This window comes from Atractosteus spatula, chromosome 7 (assembly GCF_055471065.1).
Source record: "Atractosteus spatula isolate fAtrSpa1 chromosome 7, fAtrSpa1.hap1, whole genome shotgun sequence".
Lineage (NCBI taxonomy): Eukaryota > Metazoa > Chordata > Actinopteri > Semionotiformes > Lepisosteidae > Atractosteus > Atractosteus spatula.
In genome coordinates, this window is record NC_142712.1 from 2,201,218 (window position 1) to 2,219,329 (window position 18,112).

An 18,112-nucleotide genomic window follows, 5' to 3' on the forward strand; every position below is an offset into this window, starting at 1 on the left:
TGCACAATCTTTAAATACACCGGACTGAGCCTAGAGTGGCTCTAGGTACTGTACTGCACCAGACCGGGCCCAGAGTGGGTCTAGGTACTATACTTCACTGGACTGAGCCCAGAAGGGGTTTAGGTACTGTACAGTACCGTACCAGGCCGACAGTGTGTCTTGGTACTGTAGCACCATACTGGGCCCAGGGTGGCTGTAAGCGTTGAACTGCATAATCATTAGTGTGTGGTGCAGCACAGCTTTATGTGTAATGTGCATTAGAGATATTAGATTTCCTGGTAAAAATTCCCAGTTGTATATTCCAATATGTATAATGGATTTTGTGTCTCACAGAACAGTAGAGGGCATTTGTTAAGCAGTAAGCTGAAAGGCATTTAAGACAGAGCTACTGCTTTTACTCTTACCAGTGGAAAATGCACCAGAATACCTGCTGAAGTGCCCTGGCCCATTCATCAGCATGATCGGTGTGTGCGAATAATACTGCCAGATTTTTAGAGTGCACTAAGCTTTTTTGCTGGGCTTCATAAATCAATGGACAGCACAGCACCGAGGCAGGGTGGTTACCAGTGTTCCAATGCTGGACTAGATTCCAGGAGCAGGGACCTTCTGTGTAGAGTTTGCATGTTCTCTGAGTCTGTGTGTGGTTTTTTGGGTGATCTGGCTTACTTCCACCTTCAAAGACATGCAGGCTAGGTTCTCTAAATTGTGTGCATACGTGCGACAGACTGGCATCCTGTCTAGGGAGTGTGCCTGTCTAGGGCAGGGCTGTTGTGACGCTAAACAGGACATTTATTCTGAAAATGTACTACTGTTATTTTTCTGGCAAAGTATGGTTAATCACTCTTTTATAAAAAAACACTGATGTGTGTGTTGCTGCCAAATTGCGTTAAACACTCACACAGCTGTGCATTGTATGTTGATTCTGGGCCTTGAATCACAATTTGATCTTATCTAGTTTGAGTAAAATGATGTCAACATCCCACCTAAATTGCATATTTTTTTAATTCAATAAAAAGTGACATATTTCTATGATGCATGCCGAACATTTGTTTTGTAATGCAGTCTCGAAAGGCTTTGCCATTTTGGAGTAGAAGCAAGTCAGTGGCCTTTGTTTTAAGGTTACAGACCCACATGCATTTACTCTCACTTTAACAGATGATTCCAGTGGTTCCCTGTTATAATGGATCATTATTTAAAATGTTAAGCGAGCTTTTCTCCTTCCCTGGTCACTTACAGCAGTGGTGGGTGAAAGCTTCCTTTCTCGTTAGTATGCAGTACTTCTAAACAGAACTCTTCTTCGGACCCAACTTCTGAGTTGTCACATTGACTTTAAATGTCAGCCGGTAGTTTTGCGCTCCTGCAGTTTCTGTCATCATTTTGGGGGGGAGTTGCAGTGTTGTGGACAGGCAGGTGGATTTCAGTGACAGAAGGTGTTCAGAATGGCGTCTGACTTGCCAGCAAATGCCTCACTGTTTATTTCTTAGATTCCAGGTAGCTTTCTCTACATACGGCCTGTGCTGTAGAGAGAAGCTGTTGTCAACAGCAAATTGCTGATGTATTTCTTCAGAAATTCATTTAAGCCTGGAAGCCTGTCTGGGTGATTCTTCATCATGACTTTATTTCACAAAGGTATTTTTCATTTCTGAGAAGGAAGTTGTTACAGATGCAGAGGGTTAACAAAAAAAGGCTGACACGGCTCTCAATCAACCCTCTCAAGTAAACTAGAGAAACTGTTTTTCTGTAGCAACGCTGAGGGAACAGACATCTGTTTGTTTTTTGACAACCTTGTTTTTATTATTAAAATATATGAAGTCCAGAAGCAAAGATCCTGAAAACATGTTCAGGTACAATGAGATCACCCTCATTTATTTATTCAGGCATAACTTATCTTCCTTTTCCCTGCCACCTCTTAAGTCATTTAAGTTACCGCAGTTGCATTCAGATGCAATGTCTCTTCTCAATGTTTTTGCCTCTTTGTGGGTCCAGTGATTTGTATACTTGGCAGTTGCCATGAAGTTGTTTTCAGGGGCTGGAGCCCTGACTGACAGTGATTGAAGGGCGCGGGCCGTCCTGATGCCAATACGTCACAAGTCTATTTCCCCCCTGTCCTGCGAGCACCAGAGGTGCTGCTGCAGATGTTGCAGAGCTTAAGCAGCTCGCAGCCGCCATGCTGGCAGATGTGCTCTTCCTCTGCGGGCCGGGTGTCGAGCAGACGTCTCGTCCCTCAGCAGGAGGGGGATGACGTCAGCGCAGATCCCGATTAGAGAACCAGCGTGTCGCTGGCGTGAGGACCATGGCAGTGGGCGTTGGGGCTTTGAGAGCGTTGCTAAATGGGACCCGTCGTGTCGGGTGGGGCAGCACAGTGTCCTGTATCTTCATCCTCACGCGGAGCACCGACCTCCCCGGGCCAAGCAAACGCGAGTTAGAAAACCTCCAGCCACTCCTTCCTCCGGCATAACGCCACTAATACAGCAACGCAGAGAGACTCACGGCAGATCTTGCCTTCTTCCAGAAAGTTTTACTTAAGGACGTACTGTAAGGAAGGTTTCTTACTTTCTCTGTAGGCGCAGTTCACATTGACTCACTCTCACCACAAGAGGTCTTTTGCTTCCTTTGAATTACTTCCTTCATCACAGAACCTCACCTATTTGAAGGCTCCTTCTTCCCTCCACAGACCCAAGTCCGCACCATACTGCAGTCTTATGGCAAGTTTATCTGGGTGAAAGTTTATTAAACCCAAAACATCAGATTTCATCCTATCGCTATTATTAATGAAAGATTGCAGTCTCAGAAGAGTTTCCTTTGTTGCTCTATCACAGAGAATGTGCATTTACTTTGCAAATCTAAGTGTTATGTAAGGTAATAAATATTCACCAATAGTTAAATTTATTAGTTCTTGGCTGAATGTAGACAGAGTTAAGCATGCTGAGTGGAACTAATGTAAATCTGAAAGCTTGAAGGTATTTTGTTGCTAATTAACTTATAAATTAAGCTGTTGGGAGCTCTTGAATTCTTCTGACCTTGCTTAATCAGATATCCACAAATAATCTGGAGCATTCTTAATGATACCACAGCTGCTCTGGCTGAATGGTATTGAGACTGCAGACTACACAATTTCCGGTAATTGTCATGGAAAATTAGTCCAGACGCCACATTGTTCAGCTGGGCTGGGTAAGCGTGAAGAAATCAACAAACACCTGCCCGTCTTCTGAAGCAGGGTGAGACGGAGCCTTACCTGGAGTAGGGCGTTCTGCAAGTGAAAATACCACGGAAATACTACGTTCTGAAAATGATTAGAATCATTTGAATTACTCTGTGTGTTCATTGACTGTAATTCAGGTATAAATACCGTATCTCATTTGTTTTTGCCGTTTGGAACTTGCTAACACATCACTTAGATTTCTGGCAAAATCCGGAAGATGCAGTGAGACAGTTATTTGAAGCTCTTTTTTGTACTTTTAAGCCCTTTGAAAGCTTCGTGGGAAAAAAAGTCTTATTTTTCAGCAATGTCTTCAAATTTTATATTTCTCTAAGAAAGAAAATCCTGTTATTTCCATTTGTGGTGAGAGTGTTGTCCCACTTCTCACTAATACAGTGTCACTCATTGTGATTTTGACTGGCAACACAGCTGTATGGGCACAGGGCTGAGTCATCCTGATGAGACCTGGTAGCACAGCTGTATGGGCACAGGGCTGAGTCATACTGATGAGACCTGGTAGTACAGCTGTATGGGCACAGGGCTGAGTCATACTGATGAGACCTGGTAGTACAGCTGTATGGGCACAGGGCTGAGTCATACTGATGGGATCTGGTAGTACAGCTGTATACCCTGACTGTTCCAGCCAACTCCTGTGTTTAAGTGGGTTCCAGCTCTTCTGGGGGTAGCCCTGCTACGAATCGGTCACAGACTTCACTTTCTTTGAATCCCCTGCACGCTAAAGGTCCTTTTTCCAAACAGAGAGTATCATTAATCTTCGCAGGGAAAGTCTCTGTGTTCTGAGTACAGTTACACTGCAGATATACACCCCTGAGCCAGCCCCATAAAGCTAAAGACCTGAATTACACACGCCTGAGGAACAGCAGTTTTTCCTGAAGCAGACGAGAAATGTGGTGGAGGGGAGGACTTGTTCTTTTCTGACCTTTTTTTGTCATCTTTCTGGTGTGCGTTTGAATACATAAACATGACATAAAAGGTTAGGTAACAGGCAGCATCAGGGGAGCTCTGTCTTTTTTTCCCTCTGTTTCAATGTGAAAGTTCATTGACAGCATGGTGGGTATAATTTAGAAGGTTGCAATAATAATATCCTGTGGTAATTGTGGTAAACACAAATTCAGGCTGGAAATTGAATGTTTTTCTGGGACGCCAGCCTTCAGTGTGAGAAACTGTCTCTAAATCCATCCTGCCTTTCTTGATTAGACGCTTGTGCGACATATTGACAGCTGCTTTGACAGCCCAGAAATGGAAATACAAAGCGCGTCCGCTTTTTAAGACATGAAACCATTGCACTGGTGAACAGAAATGTAGATATTGGTATTAGTAAAAAAAAATGAAAACATTAAATTGTAAACAGCCTGGGCTGATTTGACTGTTTAGGTGTTAATCCTCTAGACAGGGCTTTGCAAAATTCACAGGAGATTCACAGTAAATTGACTCACCTGCTTTGCTGTCCCAAAACTCATCAGTCGGGCTTGTGTGATGAGTGTCATCAGAAGAAAATTGCCAAATAATCAACACATCATCTGCTGGCTAATGACAAATTATGCCCATAATGAGGAAGCATTTGTGGACCGTTCTCTAGTTAATGTGTAGTGGGGCGAAGTTTCATAGTTCAGCTCGGTGTCACTGCAAGACATCTGGGACCCCTGGAGACGGGTGAGCCAGAGTAAAATCTGAGCAACACTTAGCACACACATGCCAGAGAGTTTTATAAAATTCAGAACAAGGCGAAGCGTGCAAGTAGAGTACACAGCGCCCTTCCCCAAGAGAATGCTCAGAAAGACAACATGGGTTACTCAGTTTGTCGGAAGTGGCCCAGCTCGCTTGAGAATCTCATTGGGTTGCACACTAGTGATCATAGTCTGGGCCTGAGCCTCCAGCTCTGTTGGAATGGTCCTTCGGTCCCACAGTGGCCTGGGGGTATTTGTGTGCTTGATGTTATTAAAAACCTGTCCCCATGAGCCATTGTCATAATGTCACAAGGGAACAGCTGGGTAAATTAAACTCAATGGGCATAAGGTGGAGAAGAGCCGTCAGCTTTGACAAGGGGAGAGTATCGGAGGCTTTCCCTGTCTTACAGCTGGCTGCCGGCACCCACCCTCCCTTTAAATAGTTGATGGTATTTGTTTGGAGTGGGGTGGGAATTGGGAGAGCTGGTGGAAATGTCTTACACCAGTGTCGCCCCAGGGGTTATCCTTTCCCAGTCTGCTCCGCTGAAGAGATGTTGTTGCAGCGGCAGCTTCCTGATTACTGAATCGGATCGGATCGTCGCTTGGTTCTGTTGCTGAACCGAGGAATCAACTGATTGTCCTGCTGCGGAACAGGTCCGAAACGGCCACAAATGGAACAGCCCTACTTCCGGTCCTTTTTAATTCGCTGAAGGAGGGGCAAAGTTCTTAATCTGTTGTTCCCTTGATAGTTTCTCGTTGTATCGGCTTGCATGTTTCTGCTGCAATGGCATTGACAGGAGACGGGAGACTCCCCACATCCCTTGGATTAGCAGTGCAGTCAAGCAGGCCGGGGAGGGGCTCCACCTGCAGATCGTTCTCATGGCCGGTAGCCTCTTCATGTTCCTTATCCCTGCTTCTGCCAGTTTCGGTAGTGCGCCATCTGATTCACTCAGGTTACACGGCTCGTTCTGCTTTGCGTTATAAAGTAGTGTGAGGCAGCCTTTAGGCACGGTGATAAGAGAATGCTGAAGGGACAGTTTTTTTTTTCTGGCCATGTGTCATTTTATCAAAGAGTACCCAGGACTGCTGTGAAAATTAGAAGTAGCGGCAGTCATTTGTTTTTCAGTGTACAGTAAGTGTCAGACACTCGTACGGTCGAGCGTGTGACGACCCTTCTCGGCTATCAAGTTAAAGGTGCCTCTCCTCTCGGAAGACAGACAAGAACTGCCACAGGTGTGATACCTGAATGCATTTCAGAGCACTTTAATCCGGGATTGATAAAGGATAAAAAGACCTAAACCTCCGTTCTTTAGTGTGATGGATGTTCATAACCTACAGGGTCTCAGAAGAAAATAATTAGCTTCCCTTTTTACTGCGGGACCTACTGTCAAACATGACCTTCTTTCTGGTTTTGATCAGCTCTTCCAAGTTTTCGTTTCGTCAGCTGAATTTGCGTTGTGCTTGAGAAATAAACTTTATGGGCTTTTCCACACAGAACTAACTTTGCGATGATTTGAGCTTACGAAAAGAGCAAAGTATTTGGTGATTACAAGTTGAAGACAAAAACTTAATAGTAATGTGTGTTGTTATCAGCAGTGTTTTTTGTTGGTTTCTCTACTGGGCAAGTTCCACTAGTTCTCATTCTCACACCATAGCATGAATGAAATGTTCTGAACTCTTGGAACTTCTGCATTTACACTGATTCAGCTAGCACATGTTCAGGAGCACATGTAGTAACTGTATAGTTACCTCATTATCTCCTAGTGGCTTTTAGCTGGGTTTTTTAAGAATTTAGAAATGATCTGTAGTAGATCACAGTAGTAGCTCGTGACATACAAACTCCTATCGCTTTTCTTATTTTTCTGTTGTACACGAGGTCCTTGCTACACCGGGTTCTTAGAGACCTTCTGGAGGAATTATTTGCCCTGTTGGCTAAATGTTCAAGTTCAGCTAGCCTGGGCCCCTTGGGTTACAGCAACTGCTGGTGTGTCATGATTTTGATCGAGTTTGAGGCATAATAGTGGAAACACTGCCTCGTCCGCCTCTCTGCGGGCTGCTTCTGAGCCCCAGGTTTTCTGGGTTTCCCATCTCTGTGTTTTCTTGATATCGCAGAGCTGACCCGTGCAGGATTATCCCAAAGGTTCTCCTCTGCATGCAGCTCTGATCCTGAGGCAGCGGGATTCTAACCCAATAACCTGTTCCAGACGGTCCCTGCTGTCCAGGTGCTGCTCTCCTCTCACTGGGTCTCGGGGAGTTGTCACAGTGGGGTTCTCTTTTACCCCGATGTTGGCCCCTGTCCTGTGATGGCAGTGAAAATAAAATGAAAAACGATCAAAAAATATTGCAGCATTACATCAATTTGATTATAGCACTAACTGTTCATTGTTCACTTTTTTTTTTCTTTAATCATCTGCATTAAGTAACATTCTGTTGCTTGTGTGTGCAAGACCTCAGACAGACTGGCATCCCATCTCAGTTGCCATGACGTTTACCAGGAATGTGCCACGTTCTGATGCTGGTTGGATGGATGGAAGGATTTCTCTGTGTAGGGGATCAGTGTGAATCAACCAGAAAGGCATCAGTTATTGCCGATTTTATCAGAACGATACCCTCATATCAGAAGACAGTCTCATAGCAACAGTATCTATGGATACGTTTGTTCTGATAATGTGCTTCCTGGTTCTGCACATCTACCCCATACTAACAAAACTTGCTTAACAAAACTAGCTTCGTAATGAATGCATTTATTGTTGCAATATTCGTTGGATTATTCAGCAGCCATTGAGCACCAGTAGCCCCACTGCACTGCTATCGAATTTAGGGAGAACATTAGGGAGGTTAGATTAGACAGGATTGGAGATGAATTTAGCCTTAACGAGGTTAACCCCGCTGCTCTTAAGAAAGGTGCGATCTGACCTTTAATGAACAAATAGTCCTTATTTAGTTGTTATAATTCATTTACATCTCATCTAAAGGATCACATCTCCTACAGCACAATATCCCTGCTCACTATACTGTGGCAGTAGTTTGGGAAAAATGGGTCAAGAATGAGGAGCGCCCCCTACTGGTCGAACAACACCAATTGCAGAAGTAACCTTCATTTCCACAAATGTCTCTCATCCCCATTATTTTTACATTTTGACTTAGTCTCTTTTACAAGGGGAAAAAAAAATAAAATGTCATTTAATTTTAGTTATCACTTCATATCTGTAGTCATCATTAAAGTTAATGAGTTTAATTTATATTCCTTAATAGACGTGTTGTGCTCAGTGGTCAGTTTCATAAGTCTGCTGACATGCAATTTTCTGCAGATTTGCCTCCCATGGAATGAGTTAAATTCTGGATGTTACTGATTTGTTAAATAACTGATACGTTGCGATTTTGAGTTTAAATAATTTTCTCAGCCCTGAGCAGGAGCAACAAGAACGATGCAAGCGTTCGTCGCCGAGTCCGTCAGTGTGGGGTCAACAGAGCTCAGCTTACAGTGCAAGCAAGATCCTCTGCTACAGCCGTAGGGGTACTCCTCGCTTTTAGTGCTTAATGCGAACCCCAAGATTTTAATCAAAATCAGTATGTGAATATGTATTGAAAACAGATTATGGTCCCTCTTCTCTTTATGGGAAATAAAATGCCAGTTTGCAATCCGTCATGTGTAATGTAGTGCTGTGGTACCCTGCAAGTATAATCTCTGTTTGTCAACCTAAAGTGAATTTAAATGGATTGTTACTATGTGCAACTCAAAATTTCCTATTGTTTTTAAGTTTCTTAATTTTGGGGTCCAAATGGGAAAAAAAAACATTAAATGCATTTATTTCAGCCCACTCAGTGCATGATTTTTTTATATGTGTTTTTATTAAAAAGCAGCTCATATTTAAAACCATTATTTTTTACGTTTTGAAACGTATTACCTTGTCATTCAAAAACACTCCAGGTTTGAGATGGGGCCGATTAGTTTTGTCGCCGGCTTGGCCATTTTATTCAAGTTTTTTTTTTATTTCCTTTGAATCAAATTATACTTCAGTGAAGAAGGAAATAGGTTCCAAGAAAAAGTAATCATGTACCGGTCTGATAAAAACATCAAAGATTTGGGGAGGAAAAAAAACTTCTTCTCATTTAAGACGGATAAATCCTACCCCACATTTGTGTAGGTGAACACGTGGCAGTCAGGCAGCAGCACAGCGGTTCGAGAGCCGTTTTGCAGATTTTGGCCATGCGGCCGCTGTAACATGCAGGTCATCAGTGGAGAAACTCTCCACTTTCTTTTTACTTCACAGAATGACTGTCTGCATAGCAGTAGGTTTCCATTCATTCAGGTGACCCTTGGATAGTGGAGTCATTAAGTGATTTTCCTTCCTGCCGTAGAGAAGGACTTGCTGGGGACTGTAAGACAAGTTGCAAGTCTGCGTTGCTGGGGGAATGGCATTATTTCTGTTTAGCGCCATGCTCTGATGCCCTTCACACTGCAGAGCTGGTGGTAGGTGGTGAAGAATCTGGGGAGCACCCAGCTTCCTGTTGACCGAAAACTCCAGGGTTCCTGCCTGGTAGCAAACAAAACTCTCTTCTCTCGTGAACCCTCGTTTGCAGCGCGCTTTCTGCACGAGGGCCAGCTGTTCCTTCCAGTAATCTCCTTCCCCTTGTCCCGATCCTGTTTCAGGGGCCGGAAGAGGAGGTGGTGGCCTGCCTGGATTCTGGCGAGAGCGAGGAGGAGTTCGACCCCGGCACCCTGCCTGACCCGGACAGAAGCAGGGATTCCGAGCTGGAGCAGGACAGCGCCTCCGAACCAGAGCGGAGGTTTGGATCGGGATTGCAGCTTTTAATATTTAGATCTGTTTCCGATCTTGGGCTGTGCTCACTGAGAAAAGAAGCACGCACGTGAAATGGCTTTAATGCGGTTACTGTGTACAGCTCAGGCTGCGGATCTGTGTTCCGATTCTCGTGGGCCCCCTCCCTCCAGACATGTGGCCTCACCAGCTCGCTGTCCCAGGGCCTTCCTGCAGGCAGAGCTGGGGGCACTTGTGCCAGAATGGGCTTGGAGAGCAGTCCTGGTGAATTATAGCTGGTTCCCTCCTTGCTGCAAGAGCAGGCATGCTGCTGTGTTGCAGTATCTGGAGAGCTTGCCGTAAATTTGAGGCAGGTCCAGTTACTGAACAGCCCTGTCGTGAGTGTCGTCTGCAGCATATTTAACAACTTCGTGATATGTGAGCAGAGAGAGTTCTCTCCTTGTCACGTGTACATGACACACTGCACTACAGTTTCCTCTTTTGTATCTTTAACATCCCTTTATTTTCTCTCTGGCTTCCAGTCCTGTGCTAGTAGATCAGACATCATTGAAATGTTGTTTTTTCGGTGGCTGTTTTCCAGTATGTGATGCAGATACTAGTTACACAGCCATGCAGAGTTCGTGTGTCCCATCCCAGACTTTGCTTTTGTTACCAGAACTTTCGGTTATGGACAGCACTTCTCACACAGTGTGAAAAAATAATTACTGCAGCAAATAATTTGTCACTTAATTGCTTGGAGGAAACTAATTAAACAGCCAGTTAATGAGTCTATTTTGAGTCTCAATGAGCCTATAAATGAGACTGCATTGAAGCAAGAGTCACATATGAACTTGAGAAAAGGTTAAATGTTTTTCAACGTCTTTTGTTTAAACAGACCATCGGCCATGACTGGTAAATTGTGTGGGTTTTAAACTTTTGGACTGAATTCGAAACAAACATGCTTCTTTTGTCAAAGCCGTAGCACTTTGCAGTTACAAATTACTATACAAGATAAAAATGGGTAAGTATTGATTTTCTCAATGACGATGTCAAATGTGGAGCTATGAACCCGTCCAGGTGTGGGCACACAGAGGGTACATGTGGAAGGAGATGTTTCAGTGGTCCAGATGTTCCAGAGTTTCAGACAGGATTTGTTGCTCTAAAACTGGGGTGTCCTGTTCTGGTTCTGGAGAGCAGGTTTTCCAGGCCTGTTTCAAGCAGCAGCACATGATGGGCTGGGAGAAACATGAGACTGGTCCAGTTAGGCCCGTGATGGACTGACTAAGATCATGAAGAGCTGAGCTGGAAGGAAACCCTCCAGACACATACGCCCTCCAGGACCTCCCTGCTGTACAACTTGCTTTTTATTCAACCATTGGTTGAGTTTTTCCTAATGGGATAAAATGCAGAAGTGCTTTGCAGGGAGCTGTAGTTTCCATACAGATGACGGTTTTCAAACATTTAACAAAAATGCCTGTGAGAAAGATTAAAAACTAAAAAAAAGAAAGATCAGAGTAGGAAGGAAGTAAAGGGAGATCCCCTACTTGTTTGTTGTTTTTGTAATTAACTGGCTGTAAAACTGCATAGTTCAATGAGTATTATTGGCCAACAAAAGCTTGCAATTGTATTCCAGGTATGCAAATTAAAAGCATCACCTGCTTCAGTTAGCTGTTTTAAAACACAGGCTAGTTGATCTTAATCCATTTAACATCCCAAATGTCATATAATTCAAATTTATCGGAATGGTGGAGCTTCTCAGATCATCAGGGTAACATACTGTTAACCTGTCTCTTATAAAAAAGAAATAAACCGAGGAACCATAACGAATAAGAGTGTGGTACTTTGCACTGATGACGAAGATTAAAACATTTCTTTCATGTCAAGAACTGAGACATCCTTCTCAAGATTTACAGGTCCGTGTTGGAACAAAGATAAATTTGGACCACCCACACACTTCCAGTTTGATGAAAACAGGATCACCAATATATGCTGGCAAGCTGACAGTTTTACAGACGCTAGGTGTATTTCGGTAAATCTCGGGTGTATTTCCCAGCAGGCAAGGATATCTTCTCTCCCATTTGCCTTGCATTTGAATTGCTCTGTGTTTTGCCAAACTGTCTCGTTGTCTGTGTGCAGCCCTAGTGTTCGGAAGGGGGTTTGCCCGTTCTTAATGTACGCCCACGGCCAGGTTTTACTGATGTGTGTTGCTCTGCTCCTCACGGCCACCAGTCACATGTGGCTCCTTCCTCTTCGGTGGCCAGAAGTAGGAAGACAGAGGATGTGAGCTGGGGTTGGTTGTCTTAACGCCTTAGAAGAGACTCCACAGTGGACAGAGTTGAGCCGTGCAGTGACTGTCGCAGGGGGAATGATGGTGCCCGTGTCACCCTGGTGCTTCTGTCTTTCCGCATGGTAGAAAAAAAAAAAGAGTACTGCGTTTTTGTGGTGGTAAGAGATCGTTCTGTTATGCACTGCCACACTCACACAGAACTTGCAGAAACAAAACAAATCCATCCTGGATAAGGTGTGCTAACGTGACAGTGGTGTTTCTTTCTGCATGTTCCATGAAAAGTTTTATTGAGGAGGGAAGTGTTGCGCATGAATCTGAAAGCTTTGTCTCTCCTCAGAAGCTGTCTTTGGTCTTGCTTTTCTAAAGTCCTCAGTTTTTTTCTGAAAGGAGAAATAATGAATCACATGATTCTTGAAATACCAGGCAGAGGATAAGGTCTGTCTCCCTCAGTAAGGCAGCTATCAAGCTGTTGTAAAGAGACAAAGTGGTGCTGTAAACAAATAATTGGACTTGAGACCACTGAGAAAAGAAATCTCAGCAGCGTTTGAAAAGTACGATGTTTGCTGCCTCTTGTAATTGTCTGCTAGTTAAAGTCTGTATGCCTTCCAGTCACTCATATCTGGAAATCTAAAGCCAGGTTGTGGATGTAGCCCTTATCTCAACAGATCTTTTCTTATTAAACTGAACGTCTGCCTCCATCCATTTAGTCATGAGATGGAATGATTCTACAGAAACTTTGCATTTGTACAGCAGAGTGTTCTGCTGTACCTGCTTGAATGAAAGTAAGTTTGATTCGCAGTCCCATTTTAACGATGTTTTAATGATCCTTGAAAAGGCAAAAAAAAATCTTGGTGAATTGCATAAGGGTTTGTATTCTCCACGTAGCCGGTAAGGATCATTTAACTTTAATGAGCTGCCTCAACTGCACACAATGTCAAAGACAGCTGGAGTTCAGAGTGTGACCTCTGCTGCACAGAATGTATTTTAAACACTAGAGCTCTTACTGGTACTTTCATACTGCTGCAGCTGTCGCTGAATCAGTGGGTACAGGATTGTGCTACAGGGAGAAGACACTGTTGAGTCTGCTGTTCAGAGCTGCCTCAAGGGGCTTCAGGCCTTAATGAGTAGCAGAGCCCTTAGAAAACTTAGAAAAGCTGCTTCTCTCCTGCATGCAGTTGCTTAGGGACCTGTTCCCCCCCAGCACTTTGTTCTGTATCCTTTATGGCCCAACAGTTTGCCTCCATGCTATTTTTGTTTGACTAGATTAACAGCAGGAGTTAATAGCGAACCATGGACTAGGCATGTTTAATTCATTCGCTAGCCAGACTCCAGTGTGTGAATTTGGATCAAGCCCTCCAGTTGTAAATGAAGTAATGCATGTGACAGGGGATGGGTCCATTGCGAGTGAATTACCAGAGGTTTCTTTTTCTGAACCTCCTTGCAGTATACAACAAAATGTTTCGGTTGCAGTGTTTCAGAAGTGTTTAAATATGAGTGTCCTATTACTGTTTTTACCGGTTCTTTCTCCTTCCCTGTTTAATGCATTGATTTGTATTTTTATGGCCCTCTCTGAATTAGATACCTAAGGGACATTTTCACGATTAATGAACATGCTTTATCAAATGTATTCTGATCCTTGAATTCTAGTATGTTCACGATAATTCCGGTTTTACACAAATCTGATTGATGCCAGTTTATTTTTCTTATTGTCATGAATAATTGAATTACTCCAGGCAGATCCTCATTGTTGCTTTGATACCCTCAGGTTATTTTGACCTTAATGTGAAATTAAGTTGCATTCCATTTTCACTTAGAAGCCTAAAAGGGATTTTCCGCTAATTTAAGTGGAAAGAATTTATAAGCCCTCTCGTGCTCAGCTTTGTTGCGATTGCAGGCTGTTTATCATGGTGAGCATTGTTCTGGGGCTTTTTGGCAAGGTGAATTCTTGGACTGTTCTGCTGTTTTGTCAGTCTAGAGATTTTGATAATGAAGTAAGCAGAACTAGCTGTATTGGTGTCCCAATATTCATGATAGTGGAGTGCAAAAGATTTTTTTGTTAAGAGCAGGAAGGACACCACCCTTGAAGCACAAAATCGGTCTTACCCACAGGAATTGGTAAAAAGATTCACTCTTTCCACCTGTGCAGCATGTGTTTTGCATTTCCTGCTGGCTTTTTGCTGAACCTCAGAGCTCAGTCACCTTGCAGCTGTGTAATTTTCCACTTGTGTCTCCTTCAGCAGAGAGAGAAAGCACAGGTTCTCTAAATCCCTAAATTGCTTGCTTAGAAAACAAACCTTAAACCAATCAATCTTTGTCTAGGGAATATGAGCTTAGCTGGCTTTTTAATTACTTTTAAATCACCACATGTACGAATTTTACTTTACAGTGTCTTACTCCTCTGGTCTTGTACTGTTGCATGAAAATGAAAACACTGCAAGGTTGGAGGCATACAGTATATTCAGTTCTCTTAGGCTGTTTGTGAAGCAGGTCATGTTTTTTAGTTTCTGTGTCCTGTCACTTAGCGTATAAATTCTAGCAGAGTCCCAACAAGGCTCGCAAACTCAAAACGAGGCTCTGTGATTTAAGGCTTTGTGCTGCTCCTGTTCATATTGAAGCCATTTCTTTTTCTGACTGCTGACGCAAAAAGCTCAGCAACAGTGGAATTTGAAAGCAATGTGAACAATTGTTTGCAAATCCCGCAGTAAGACTGCCTTGTCCGACGAACTGATTGATGAAAACAGTGGAGGCTATTCGAGATGTGAATGACCTGGAATGGCAGTGTGGTGGTAATTTTCTCTGTATGGTCTGTAAACCCTCCTCAGTGATTGTTGCATTTTCACAGACGAACTGCACTGCTGCCCAGCTTTATGAGGTGTGAGGATGAGCAGACTGAAGTGTCTGGGATTGACTGCACGTCATATGAGGACCCAATACATCCGCTAGGCCATTAATTGGTCAGCAGAAGAGTGCCAATAATTGATCTGCAGTTAGCAGGTCATAGGGTGTCCCTTAACTGCGCCGTCTAATCTGAGGGCTAAAACTGAGCCATAACTTCACTTCAATTCAAATCGTTTGCCTCAGACAGGAAAGACCCCACGTATGACCAGCCTTGTTAAACACAATCATGATTTTTTTTTTTGATTGTTTTCTTTCCCCAGCAGAGCACCAGCCAGGAAGAGGCCGCAGAAGAGAAAGTGCAGCAGCAGCAGCAGCAGCAGCAGCAGCGAAGCTGGCGAGGGTGAAGCCCGGCTGGGCTGGAAGAAGCCCAAGAGCCGCGGTGACGCGGGTGTGCTGAAGCCGCTGGACACCGGCCTGACCCTGGTGGAGGACGAGCAGCTGGTGCTCCACTTGCTGAGCAGCCGGAGCTAATCGCCGGCTCCCAGGGCTGCCTGCTGGGTCACTCGCGGTGTCTGTTGCAAGTATTTGGACCAACGTTGGCTTGACAGCAGGAGAGAGAGCTCTGCTGGGGTCCTCTCAGGATGGCTGGAGACTGCCAGGCTGCTGGAAAAAAGTGTGCTATCCCATCATATCCCATATAGCACTCAAGCCAGCTTCAAAATGCACAGATAACGATACACCGTGTTTGTTTTTGCAGTCTGTAATCCTTTTTTGGGCAAAAAAAAATCCTTTAAGAGTTGTGGTTAACTTGAGGCCGATTTTTTTTTACTGCAGAGCGAGGGCAGCAGTTATGCATACACACAAAGTTGGCAGAAGCCGGAAACAGATGAAGTCTCATCTCGAGATCTGTCTCCTTCCAATCTGATTCTGCTTTCTGCAGCCTCGGGTTTAAAAGACAGATAACACCAAATGGTGCATCTCTTTAGAAATGAGCTTTTTTATGTGCCCATTTAGTAAAACTTAAGAAATATCCAGCCTATTTTTCAGAAACCTGTAGTCTGTCCCATTAGACACGGCTGGCTGGTCCTGGAGTTGCAGAACATTGTTCTGTCATCCAGCCAGGCTGTCCCTGTCTGTTTTGAGAAACAGTGCAACACTGCAATTAAAAAAAAATACTTCCCAAACTCTGAGGAAAGCAACAGAAAGTTATTAAAGTGGAAAAGAAAAAGAATGACAAAATGGTCCATTTCTCAGATGAAATTTTTATAGTACATCGTTCTTTGTATGTCAGGTATCATTCTCATCAATAAAAATGTACAATAATCTTCTGCCTGTATTAAGTTTCTTGTGAGAGTTTGAAGTTTGAACAGTGGGTGTTAGACTGGTGAACTCAGTGTAAACGTCTGTGAATTGGAGTATTTAAGACAGATGTCTTTTAGTTTAGAAGTTTTAGTTTTCAATGTAGTAGTCAACAAGAGCAATTAATTACTGTGTACCTCACTGGATGATCTTAGAACTGAATTATTAATTGAGATTCCAGATTAATCACCAAGCCTGAAACATAAACAAGTTTTTAAAATCAGAAAAATAACTTGTGTTGCTTTCATTTCCACTCCTCTAACATCTCCCAGGCAAAGCAGACTTGTTTCATTAGCTCATTTCTGTTTTTTTTATGTCATTTGCAAGCAGCTCAATTTCCGATGCTGCAAAATGGAAAAGAAAAGAATATTCGTGTAAGCAAATTAAGGAGACCTTCTGAGTTCGGCAGTGCGGTTTATAATAGGACACTGGGGTGAAGGGCTGACAGGCTGACAGATGCGCATTATGCAGAAATACGGGTCTCCTGGCCCAGGGGAGGCAAAAGGTCCTTTGTTCTGCATCCCTGCAGGAGCCCGGCTTGGATACCTGCGTCTGCATTTGGCATACAGCCACCTCAGAGGACTTTTAAAACCCAGTTTCACGTAGTAATAAAAATGAGCAAAACTCTCTCGCTGAAAAAATAGAATAATAATGATGATAAAATATTTCTAGCATCTGTTCCGGTATGTCCCCTCTTAAATCTTTTTAAACGTTTAATGTTACGGCTTTTTTTTCCCCATCTGGGAAGATAGTCCTAATTATGTGCATTGCAAACGCAGGAGTTATGTTTCATTGAGACGTGAAAAGGGCTTCTGGAGACTTTTGTTAAATCTGGGCCAATTAATGACTTAAATCTTGCCATAGCTGATCCAGACTTTATTTTTTCATGCAAGAGCTGTGTGTTTGTATCTTTTTGTCTTTGAGAGATGCTGTACGCAGGCTTGGTTTTTGAAATTGTAGGTGTTTGAAGGTTGACTGTGTCATGGGAGGTTAAAGTTCAGACATCAGTTTGGAAGAACGTGATCTGGTTGGTGTGATGCATATCATATCTTGTTTTTGTTACACTGGCTTGGCATCCTGCTTGTAGAGGGTTTCAGTACTGTACTTTCAGGACTTGCTCTTGTTTAATTATGGTGCTGTTTTTTTGGCTCTTACTGTGAGTATCTTTCTCTTCGCCTTGCCTTTGTTGTCCCCCTGCATTGCTAAAGCTGTACCTCTGAATCTCTGTTGACACTTGAGAAAGCATTCATGCATTTTTTTGATGCCTGATTTTCTTGTTGACATGCCCATGTATCTTTTTGATCTTGCAGGCAGATGTAGAAAGCTGTTTCTTTTCATAGTTCTTTATTTTGACTCACCATAAGACAGGTTCAATTTCTTAAACTCATTCTAACACCTACAGTATTATAGATGGCCATTTCTGTGCCATTGGCGGAACTAGCAAAAAGCCTTCCAGTCTGACAAAAACCAGTCAATAGTGCTGTCTGGTACAAGCAGCGTGGATGTGCTTTGTACAACCTGAAACATGACTTTGGACATATCAGTTTATATTTAAAAGATCACCATTAAAAAATAAAAAGGTTTTTAAAACCACATTTTCATGGTCGGAGCAGCGGTCAGGGCTCTGGACTTGTCACTGGAAGGTTGTGCGTTCAAATCCCAGGTGAGACGCTGCTGTTGTGCCCATGAGCAATGTGATTCACCTCAACTGTTCCAGTAAAAAAAATCCAGCTGTCTAAACAGCAACAAATGTAAGTTGCTTTGGATAAAACAGTCAGTAGTTCCACTGACTTATGGTCTACAATTGCAGGTGATGTTGGCAGTTTGGTTGATCTGCTGACCTGTCCAGAGAAGTCAAAGGTCTCAACCCAGATGCATGGTAACCCTCAGGCTTTAACTGTAGCTCCAACATGCAGCTTTATGGCATCTCACTAAAGCACATGGGCTTGTGGGGGAGCACATGGGGAGCAGGTGAACATGA

The 18,112-nt window shown here is 43.4% G+C and overlaps 1 protein-coding gene across 2 annotated transcripts in view; it reads left to right on the forward strand.

Moving 5' to 3' along the window:
- ddx10 (DEAD-box helicase 10) overlaps nucleotides 1–16,095 on the forward strand; it is a 107,756-nt gene extending 91,661 nt beyond the window's left edge. Inside the window, exons 17-18 of one of the 2 annotated variants that reach the window (XM_088922082.1) lie at nucleotides 9,542–9,678; nucleotides 15,093–16,095. In XM_088922082.1, the coding sequence (XP_088778208.1) occupies nucleotides 9,542–9,678; nucleotides 15,093–15,303 (348 nt within the window). In that variant the 3' untranslated portion in view covers nucleotides 15,304–16,095. The remainder of the gene's footprint in view (nucleotides 1–9,541; nucleotides 9,679–15,092) is intronic. The other variant, XM_088922083.1, reaches the window with a different exon arrangement.
- Nucleotides 16,096–18,112: the final 2,017 nt, after the last annotated feature.